The sequence below is a fragment of the Typopeltis vanoorti genome, chromosome 8 (assembly GCF_054136105.1).
Source record: "Typopeltis vanoorti isolate ZY-2024b chromosome 8, IOZ_Tvanoo_1.0, whole genome shotgun sequence".
NCBI lineage: Eukaryota > Metazoa > Arthropoda > Arachnida > Uropygi > Thelyphonidae > Typopeltis > Typopeltis vanoorti.
In genome coordinates, this window is record NC_143556.1 from 59,394,518 (window position 1) to 59,406,600 (window position 12,083).

Genomic DNA, 12,083 nt, shown 5'->3' on the forward strand with positions numbered 1-12,083 from the left:
ATTTTTATGTGATTATGAGTAGTTCAGTTGTTTGATGCAAAGAAAAAAGTGTCCTCCAATTGCTCCAGAACTAAAATCCATCATATATCATCAGAGTACAGCCTTTCATATTCAACTGACTGGCACTTGTCCCAATATGTGGAAACAAGCATGCATCATCCAACCTGTTCTAAAAAAGGGAGACAAAAGTCTGCCATGAAGCTACGGTCAATAACTCTCACCTAAATCCTCTCCAAAATAAAGGAAAAAGTCATCAACAGTGAACTTAATAATGTGCTGTTGCTTTTTCAGAGCTCATGGGTGATATCAAGGGCTACTCGGTAAATTTTTGTCCTCTGGTCTATCTGCTACTCTCTATAATGGGTAGCCAGTTTTCTCTCTTTGTCATAGTGAATGGTTTTCTCTCTTTGAGCTTCTCTTCCATTGCAGGAGTTCCTCAGCCATTTGTTCTATCACTTATCCTCTTCATTCTGTATATGAATTATCTACTCTCAATCACCAGTAATCTTATCCACAACTCTATTAACAACAGTATACTCCATTCATCCCAATTATTCAATCAACCAACCATGCTGTGCACAAACATCTCATGTTTCAAATTATTCTACAACCAATGCCTTGAACTCTGATTTCCATATTATTCTTTGAGGAATAAGAGTGTCGTTTTGTTTTCAATTGCTACCAAAATGTAGGCTTGCTTGGTTTTTTCTCAGAAAAAGCCTTTTTGTTACTCACCTTACTTTTAACTTCAGAGTAATATATAAATGAAGAGACAAATTGTATCTATTTCCTTGGACTGAACTAGCATAAATATATCACACAAATAGCTTCCTCAACATCTAAAAACTCAATTTATCTATCTGATAAATTGAGTTTTTCATCTCTCTGATACTTTTCATCTATCTGTGATAAATCCCATATCCACTCATCCTTAGAATATTGTTAACATGTTTCATGTGAAGCAACAAAATCCCCTTAAAATTCTTGATGCTGTCCAGAGAAGAGCAATTCAGCTGAGATGATCCCTCCCTCCCTCCCTCAGGTGGGCTGTTTCAGAATTATTTGGAATTTCCTTTAGACTTCTTGGCCAGTTACTTCTCTATCAGATTTTACTTTCCATCCTTCCTTACATTGCAGTTCATCCTTCTTATCTCTGCTTTGTACTGTTTACAAACTTCTTAATTATCACATTTTCCCTTGCATTTCTTCTAAAGCATTTTATTTTTATGCATTATTTTTTTAGGTGAAAGATGAAAATTTTATTGTTCAGGGCGAGGCTTTGCATACTACTTATTAAAGGCCTGAAAATAGCTCCATTAAAAGTTCCATTTTAATCCTGGTATAGGGCTTCTGGATTATGTAATCCATAGCCTATGTGAACATTTCATGGGTTGGATTCACATTAAAAAGTACTTAATGATGCTATTCATCTATTAAACTTTAACCTGACTTGTTCTTCTAACTCTGAGCATGCTGTTGTTGCTCCTTCTTATTACTATTATCATTACCATTAATGCTAGAATTCCACTGCAGGAGATACACACTGTCACATACAAAGCTCATCAAACTGTGCTTCAAACTCATTCAGCATGTCTGCATTCACTTCACTCTCAGGCAATGCATTCTACTCTCCATGCAAAAAATCCTTCTCTTCATTCCTTTCCTCACACTTTCCTTACAGTTTCCAGGAATAGCCTCTTATGCTACTTCATGCTCCTATTCTATGAAAAATTTCTTCAACATTAACCAACAACTCCTTTCCAACTAAAACATCACAATCATATCCTCTCTCCTCCTCCTCCTCCTATTCACAAGTCTTTGCAGAATGCATTCCTCAGTCTGTTTTTATACCCAACATTCCAAAGTCCCATTACTCTCTTAGTGAATCTTCTCTGGACACCTTTCTAATCTAATATATTATCATAACCATGAAAACCAGGTGATCAAATTTATGCACAATAATCTATATGCGACATGATAAAGGCTTGATATGGGTTATTGTGCTGATGTTTTATGTCTGCAAATTGTGTGTATTATTCTAGCCAGTTTGCCACAGTTTGTGAGATGAAAAACTCAAGTTTCCAGGAGCAAAAACCATGTCACCTCCTTATGAGACCAGATAACTCACCTGCAGTTGAAAATCCCTTATAAAGGCTCTTCACATCCCAGGCCAGATTCAAACTCTGGTATTTCTAACCCAAGAACTTCATCAGTATGTCCAGGTATGCCTTGTGGTACATCTCCTACAATGAGTCATGACTCTATAGATGATGTTCTGAATAATAATAATCTGGAAAGTGCACACTATTTATCATGCATAACCTATTCGTTATTTGTTATCATGCCTCTTCTTCTTATTTCACTATTGTGATATCTTGGAAACAGACATAATATTTAGTCTTTTACTCTTCTTTTTTGCTTCTTTATGTAACTCTTTATTCTCTCTCTCTCTCTCTCATCCTATACTTGTCACCTTTAAAATAAATTGTGTCTGCCAAAATTATTTATTTCACATAGGCAAAGTGGACATTATATCTAACATTATTTCAAAGCCAAATGTTTGTAGAAACTATGAAAGTTTCTATGAAAAATGAAAACTATGAAAAATTGACTCTAGCTTGCACTACTTAAAAGACATGAGTGCTGCCCAAGCTTTCATATTGCCATTTATTTGTGCATTTTGCTGGGCTGACAGCTGTTTTGAACTGGTTGGTTGGTTCTCTTCAGAAACCAGGCAGAAAATCTAAGAGAACAAAAATTCTCATTCAGTACTGAAAAAATCAAATGTTAGAGAAATGTCAGGCCAGTGAAACCTTAAAAAAATGTACTAATAAAAGGCGAATATATGGACACTTGGGCAACATTCATGTCTTGTATGTAGTGCAAGCAAAAGCAACTTCAGTGCTGGTGATTGTATTCTTGTAAGCTTTCAGGTCAATTTTATGAACTTTTCATAGTTTCTACAAACATTCGGCTTTGAAATTATGTTGGAGCTAATATCCACTTTGCCTCTGAAATTTTACATTGTCGAAATGAAGCTGTTCGGCTCTTTCTTTAGTAATTATTTTTATGCACTGACTGAGAATTTACTTACAAAAAAGACATTTCTCTGACATTTGATTTCCTTAGTACTGAAAATGAGTTTTTGCTCTCTTAAGGTTGGAGTGAGCTATTGAGCTTCTGGGGATTTGAGTTCATTTGGGTGGCCTGTATTGAGGTTGCTTTGGCACTTGCTTTTCTCTAGAATATGAGCAGTTCTACTCAGTGGTAGGGTGAGCTTGTCACTAAGCAGAGCCACTGCTGAGTTAAATGATCCTTCAGGTTGCTCATTGTTGGGGATTCTGAGGGATTGCATAAATTTTTGGGGAATCTTGCTACACATAAACAAGAGTGAGCTGTTGAGCATCTGGGGATTTGGGTCTGTTGGGTGGCTTGTATTAAGGTTGCCTTGTTGGATGCTTTTCCCTGAAATATGAGTGGTTCTACTCAGTGGGGTGAGCTTGTTACTGAGTAGAGCCACCACTGAGTTAAATGATTCTTTGGGTCACTCATTGGTGGGTTACCCTGAGGGATCGACTGAGTTTTTGTGAACTTCCCCTCATAAACAAGCCTTGAGAGTGCTTTTGAGTATCTGGGGATTTGGGTCCATTGGAGTGCCCTATATTGGGGCTGCCTTGGCTTTTCTTTGAAATATGAGTAGTTCTGCTCAGTGGTAGGGTGAGCCTGTTACTGAGTAGAGCCACGAGTAAGTTAAATGATCCTTCAGGTCACTCATTGTTGGACAATCTGGGGGATCACAGGAGTTTTTGGAGAGACAACTCCTGCACATAAACAGGTCAGGTCTCTGAAGAGAACCAACCAGTCAGGCCAGTGAAACCTTAAAAAATGCACTAATAAAAGGTGAATATATGGACACTTGGGCAGTGCTCATGTCTTTTAAGTAGTGCAAGCTAAGGCAACTTCAATGCTGAGAACTTTATTCTTGTAAGCTTTCACGTCAATTTTATGAAACTTTTATAGTTTCTACAAACATTTAACTTTGAAATAATGTTAGATCTAATATCCACTTTGCCTACGTAATTTTACATCGCAGAAATGATGCCTTATGGTTCTTTCTTTAGTAATTATTATTCACTTTCCATCTCTGCATTTCACTGTCAGCTTGAAAGTCCATGATAATACCTATGTTAGACCATTCGCACATACAGTCTGTAAATATTTTTGCTGCATTGATTTGTTTAGTGGATATCTCCATCTTTCATAATACATTATTAGTATATAATGCACTGTAAAATCATACTTGCAGATCTATCAACATAATTTTTTTTAGTTCCACCAAAGATGACTGGAAAATCAGTAGAAACATACAGAATTGCTGAGAATCGACCTCTAATGCTTGAATGTCAGGTGGAAGGTCATCCCACTCCAAATATTATCTGGCTGAAAGATGGGAAACCAGTTGACTCAAAAAAAGACAAAATAATTCGAATTTCGGATGATGGTAGATACCTTCAGATACTCCGCACAAGACAAAGTGATCAGGGTCATTTTTCCTGTGTAGCTGAAAATGATGTTGGCCGAATAGAAAAGCATTTTAATATTGATATCCTTGGTAAGTTTTAATTTTTCCTCATGTTTTATACACACACACACACACACACACACACACACACACACACACACACACACACACACACACACACACACACACACACACACACACTTTTCAGGGGACTGATGGAAAAAAGTGTAAATAGCAGGAGATGTAAAAAACATTAAAAAAAGGCTAAAAGATGACTTACTGCTAGTATGTGACTCTACATACTAGATTGCAAAATTTAATTACTGAAAATAAATGAATTTACAATTACTTACATTTATCTATTTAAAAAAAATCTTTAATTGTTGATTTTTTTTGCTTTTTCTGCACTCTTATAAGTTTCACCTGCCTCTCCACAGTATATAACATTAAATGCTCCATCATCTCCTGAAGCACTTGCAATATACCACCTCAAAACAGAGATAGCTTCCATTGCTTCTTTACTAATAGGATGGTAAGTTCTTGATCACAATCTTTTCAACCATTTCTTCCTCTTCTTCTTCACCAAGGTGGTTGGAAAGGATGTCTGCTCACTTGGTACCATTGATGTGATCACACCAGTATTAATATCAACATAGTCTTGAAATGAGGAAGACTCATCCATCACATAGCAGTTGTTAGGATCTGACATATCTTCTTCATCTTCCTCCTGTAGTTGTTCCTCCTCTTCCACAAACGTAACTCTTGCCTTCCGGAAACAGTTGGATATGGTTTCAGGAGCAATATGCAACCGTGCTTTGGCCACATAATGCATGGCATCAAGGATTGATATGATCATTTGTTTTGGGTCCATATCATTATCATGCATAAACACAGCTTTTTCAACAAGCATTTTTCTATATTTCCATTTAAATGCATGGATGATTCCCAGATCTAATGGCTGAAGCTCACTTGTACAATTAGGGGGAAAGAACACTAATCTAATGTTTCTGATCTGTAGATCTTCAGGGTATGCAGGATATTTGTCTAGCATATTAGTAGTATTTTGCAGTGATTTGCCCCCATTTTAGCATCTTTAGCATGCATGGTGGATGTGAAGATGCTGCTGGGCATCATACTTAGTAGGCAGATTTTTCATGTTCTTAAAACACCTTGGCTTTTTAAATTTACCAATCACCAGTGGAGGTAATTTTTCTGATCCATCAGCATTGACCATGAGCAAAACAGTTACTCTCTGCTTGCTGAGTTTTCCACTGTGACACTTCTCTTTTTTAAAATGCAATGTTATACTTGGCAGAATGCTATAAAAGAGCCCAGTTTCATCAACACTGAAAATATTTTTCAGTTCATAGTCCTGAATAATAGTCTTTAGTTCATGTTTCCACTGGCTTACAGTTTCCCCTGTAGCACTATTACTTTTTCCACACATTTGATTATACACAACATTGTGATGAGTCTTGAAACGATCAATCCATCCATTTGATGCAGTAAAACCATTAATCCCCAACCTCGCAGCAAATTCAAGGGTTTTCGCTCGGAGTATAGTAGTACCGTTGACTGGAATACCCGACGCTCTCGTAGAAACAAACCACTCCGCCACAAGTTTATCCGATTCATCGTATGTCGATGTCCGGATATATTTTCGTTTTTTTGACATAGCACCAGATTGCTTTGCATTGAGTTCAATTCTTGACCTGTTTTTTACTATTGTGTTCAAAGTGGACATGGAGAGTCCAAGATCTTTTGCTAATTGCACACATGTTCCAGCATGCCAATCTACACTTCACAGAATTGCCATCTTTTCTTCTACCGAAATACATTTTCTGTCTTTTTTCTCCATGTTACTAACATGGATCATCCACCACTGCAACTTGAAAGCAACTCTCACACACTAAATTATGTAGCAGAAATTTTGCAATATACCACGTGCTTCTGAATTGCGATTACGAACACCAACACTGCCAGCTAGTGAAGCGATATTTCACAAACTGTGGTTTATTTACTGATATCTAATATTCACGAATAACAACTGTTACTTGGTAGAAGTGTGAATGTGATTTTACAATTTGTGTATGATCCTTGTTCACGATTTCACTGTAGCACTGTGAATGTGAAATCACATCACACCACGTTACGGGTGCCATGAGCTACTAACAGTTTAAAATTACTGATATGAAAACTTCACGGTATCAGTTTGTACCATGATTGAAAAATTGTGGTATTGCTCATCACTACATCACTGCTGCAAGCATGCAAGTCACCTTGATGGTGGAAATGAAACTACAGCCAAAAGCAATGCACAGATTTCCACAGAAATTGATTTGAATGAGAGGAAATCGATTCGAAAATCAGCGTTGCCACCCAAGAAAAAAATGCCAATCACTGGAAATAATATCCATATCAAGTTGTTAATGGTGGGAAACAATATATCATAAGCATAGGCCTTAAGAAGGGACCAATGTAAAATGACGTAAATGGCAGGAAAACGTAAATTGCAGGAACTTAAAAATGGGGTTTTACTGTATATATATATATATATTCATTCATATTTATATATACTGACTATAACCGAGACTAGAATAATAATTAAATTCATTCAAAACGCAACATGTTTCATCAGATTGTCCGACTTTTTCAGGCGTGGGAACATAGAAAGCAAGTAAACACTATAAGAAACATCATATCACCATAAAATGACTATTATAAAATCAGTTAGCTTTGAACTGTAGCTACAGTCTGTGTTGAAGTTCTATTGTTAAGTAGCTGCATGCATCTGATTTCACGTGTGTGCCAATATCGGATAGCAGAGCTGAAAGAGTCTGGTAGATTATAGCTGAGGCTATTATTTATGTGATGAGGGTCCATAACAATTTCCTTAGACTCGATTATGCGTCGCTCCACCTCGTCACGGCATATATGAAGGTTTGTGGTTGTTGTCCAATTTATCTCGTGTTGACGGCCTTCATCATTTGTGTTTACTGAAGACAGAAATTGGTTGACAGGGCACTTGCTCTAGTTCCTTTGTAGGCAATGTCTCTCTGGTGTTCTTCTAGATGTAGGCGGAGGGATTTTTCAGTTTGGCCATAGTATTGCTTCCCACAGTCACACACGATTTTGTACACTCCTGGGAATTGTAGATAGTTATGAGCTTGTTTGTATTTGCTTAAAATCGATCTTAGTTTAGGAAGAGTAGAGAAACAGGTTTTTATGTTGAACTTTCTTAAAATTGCTGAAAGTTTTTAATTAATATGTTGTCATTTCCTACAAAATTAAAAGCTATGTATAACCAACATATAAGCTTATCTATCATCAGCCCAAAGGCTAAGACAATCCAATTTAGTCCACTAGGGGGCCTTTAGGACTCTAGGACTGACTTCAGTTACCTTTCTTCAGCCTTATCTGCTTAGTGTGAGTGCCTGCATGCACATAGCATTGTTTTGTGATCCCTGAAGATGGCAATGTAACATTGCCAAATTATAGAGAGGTATTGATTAAAGTTTCTAATTAATGTTCTAGTGTACGTTGTAATTTCCTGAAAAATTAAAAGCTATGTATAACCAACATATAAGCTTATCTACAAGAATTTATAAACAAGTTGCTAGATAATGAGTTTTGTAGAAACATTTTGCTTATTAATTTATCACTAATACTATTATCTGGTTATCTTGGTAGAATACAATTAAGCATAATGCTTTTTTATCTGGTCTGCTTGATTTACCAGGTTATCAGTTGCAGGACAATTAAAAAATGAACCTCAAACCCAGAAATCTTTCTGTGGGTTTGAGGTTCAGTTGAGAAAGGATGTGTGTTTCAAGTACTTTTAAACATTTAATAATTTTTTTTCAAATTAAACGTTGGTCGATTGGTAGAGCCTCTGCTACTAATGGCTCAGCAAAAAGTTAAGCAAGTTTGAGCATGGTTAGTAGTTGGAAGGGTATCAATATCGTTCGATGCTGTTGGCACACTCTCCCTTGATGAGTGTTTGGACTCCCTGGAGGTGTCACATAATAATAATAATAATAATAATAATAATAATATAATTTGTTGCAATTTGCATTTTTTATGAGTGTGTGGTAGATGCAGCTGTTTAGATTTAAGCAAAACTGGTATATTCATATTAAAGTAGACACTGTCATTATGGTACCAGTATCTAATAGAATAATGGCAGCCAAGACATCTTTGTTAGGTGAGTTGAATGCGAGAGATTCTGTTTGGTGCAGTATGTGTGGGTAAGATATATTCATAAAAAAAAAAAAAAAGAAAAACAGTTGAAAGATTTGTGGACGAAAGGTGGGATTGGTGAGCAAATATGTAAGAAGTGTTTTGATAAAGTATCCCAGTTGTGTAGATAGAGTAAAACACATGATGGTGGAGTAGAGAATATCGACAGAAGTCTTGAACATATTAATATGAGTGATAATGTTGAAAGTATTGGCAGAAGGCCTGGAGAATGAATAGGATCTCTAAAAAAATAAAATAAAATAAAAAATAGCATACTTATGTGACATCCATCAGAGGACATAGTGCAAGATTGAAAGATTGCAGAAATGTCAGGAGATTGGTAGAGCTGAGAACAGAAAATAGCCAGAGGTGTTAGGTAGGGAAAAAAAGAATGTATGACTAAGTGAGAGAAAGTGGGAAAAGAGAAAAAAAAATGGTGATTCTATGATAAGAAGGGTACTTAATGAGAGAATGACGAAATCTTGTTTCCTCATCATCATCATCATCAAATTCCTGCTATGTACCGTCAAGGGGTGTACAGGATATGATAGTACTACATGAAAAAAATTACATCATTACTAACTTCCTATCTACAATTTTCCTCCAAATCAGTCTGTTACTTGTCAAGACTCCAATATTATCAGATCTTATATTTCTATCGTCTAAGGCACTTTGTACCATATCAATCCACCTATATCTTGGTCTTCCTCTGGGTCGTTTTCCTGCCAACCTTGCAGAGAACAGTTGTTTTGCTAATCTTTCCTTGCCCATTCTGTTTAAGTGACCATACCACCTGAGATTAGCTCTGCTAATGCATTCCTGGATGCTGACAATGTCAAGTTCTTTCCTAATATCCTCGTTTTTAATATGATATTGCCATTGATGCCATCTGTTCACGCCTATAATCTTTCTCAGGACTCTCATATCTGTAGTCTCTAGTCTTTGGTCAAGTGGTTTACTTCTGACCCAGCTCTCAGATCCATAAGTTAAAATTGGTTTGAACACTGTCTTGTATACAGCTAATTTAGTGTTCCGACTAATTTCTCTCTTATTCCATATGAATTTATTCAGTTGACTTCCCACCATACCAGCTTTGCTGATTCTGTTGTCTATTTCTATATTTAATTTACCATCTTCAGTAAACATCGTGCCTAAATAGCTGAAATGTTTTACTTGTTCCACAGGTTCTCCATTCACAACACAGCTGACATTTTCAGTGATTCTGCCTATTTTCATTGTCTTTGTCTTTTTATTGCTGATCTTCATACCATATCTATTACAACAGCTATTCAATTTAGTCAGAGAATCTTGCAGACTTGTAGCGGATTTATTTAGAAGTATAACATCATCCGCATAAAGCAAAGAGCTGACATTAACATCTCCAATTTTGATATCATGTTTAATACCACTTTTCTTCATAATGTAATCCATATAGATAATGAATAACAGAGGGGATAATGTACATCCTTGTCTCACACCAGATTTAACATTAAACATTATTTAATGTTTAACATTTAACATTATCTTGTTTCCTTGGTGTGAAAACTAATAATATTAGTGAAGCTGTCAGGATGCAAAAAGGTAAAGTGAAAGAACTGGTTATTTTGGCAGGCACAAATGACTCAAAAGGTGAAAATTATATAAAGAAAGATATGAGTCTTTTGAAGAAGCGATAAAAGAACAAGAGGATGGTGATTGGAGAGATGGAGTGAAGATTGACAGGATGAGATGTTCAGTTGGGTGATGCCGCAAACCATGGAATGTGAAGGTGGAGACAAAGAAATCTATAGGCCTCTTGGCTTAGTGAGTAAGAAAACATTGATTATTATGGGTGATTTTAATTATGGCAGTATTCATTGGAATGAATATATAGCATCAGGAAATAAAGAGAATGAATATCTTCAGTTCTTAAGGGATAACTGCACTGCTTGGAAATAAGTTAACAGACACTTTAGTGTGAAGTACAAACAGCCATGGAATCCACCTTAGTAGGATATAGGATCTCCTTTCTCTGCGATGACTGCAACAATCCTATGGGACATCATTCTTCTTGTAGGCATGCAATGAGGTCCTAGACTGTTGTGTGGTGGACATCCCTTAACCTCACATGCACTTCATTTTGTCCCAAACATGTTCAATAGGGTTGAGATAAATGCTCTGTGAATGCCAGTGAAGTGTGGTGATGTTCATGTCCATAAACCACACATTTAGAGTAGCAGCCTTATTACATGGTGCATTGTCTTTCTGAAAAGACAATGGTCATTTCCATAGAAACACCACATAGTAGGAAGCATTGCATTGTCCAAAACTGTTCAGATACCTCTCAGAGTTGTTCATGGCACTAGAAACATAGATTCAAGGCCAAACTAGGAAAAGCACTGCCACCTCCGAATTTCACTGTTGGGATTATGCACTCTGGTGAGAGATGTTCACTGAGCATCTGCAACACCCATCCATCTACTAAATAGAGGGTGTAGCATTACTTGATGCTCCATACCATGTTTTTCAAGCTTCCATGTCCCACTGTACATGCTCTTTACATGTACAGTGAAGACAATGAAGACGATGCTGCATGTTCATTTGGGTAGTGCGGGACTTGCATATTGTGTTCTTACTATGGAAACCCATGTTGTGAGACTTAGTTCTGAAAGTTTTTGAGCAGATTGATGTTCCAATCATTTCTCAGAACCCTGCATTCAGCTTGTCTTATGATGAGTGGCCATTTTTATATATTATCCTTAGTATCCCTACAGTCATGTTTGGTGAGTTTGTTGAGCCACCTACTGCAGTTAATGCTAGTAGGTGACTCCTTGCACTTCCATCTCAGTATGGTATCACTGACAATTGACCTGGAATGAGCCAGTTTGTCAACAATTTGCCAAGCAGATAGGCCTGTAACATGGCAGCCTATCACAATGTCTCTTTCAAACTCCATCAGTTCCCTTCTCATATCCATTTCACCCAGACACAATTGCATTCACTTGATAGCATCATATTCCTCCCATTTATACCAGTTATAAACATGTGATTTATTACAGGGAATGATGCATCTTGCCCATGGGGTATCTGTTGACTTCTTTCCAAGCAGTGTATCTTAGGCAATATGTAATGGAGGGCACATGACGGGGTGAGAGACTTAGATCTGTGAAGATCTGATCTGATCTTTCCAAGTTGCCCAGAATGTCTATGAGGTGATCATCTGGGTTGTAGCCCATCATATGAGAACTTCTGTTGAGAAGGGATATATGTGGAACTACAGGCAAGTGATTATGAAAACTTAGTAGACACCCAGGAGCTATAGCATGGAAAGAGGAGTGGATAC

At 36.8% G+C, this 12,083-nt stretch overlaps 1 protein-coding gene across 1 annotated transcript in view; it reads left to right on the forward strand.

Annotated features, from left to right (window-relative positions):
• The window catches only part of LOC150104025 (hemicentin-1-like), a 427,367-nt gene that overhangs the window by 127,462 nt on the left and 287,822 nt on the right, over positions 1-12,083 (forward strand). The window contains exon 6 of the mRNA XM_090396384.1: positions 4,331-4,612. Coding sequence (XP_090252510.1) covers positions 4,331-4,612 — 282 coding nt within the window. The remainder of the gene's footprint in view (positions 1-4,330; positions 4,613-12,083) is intronic.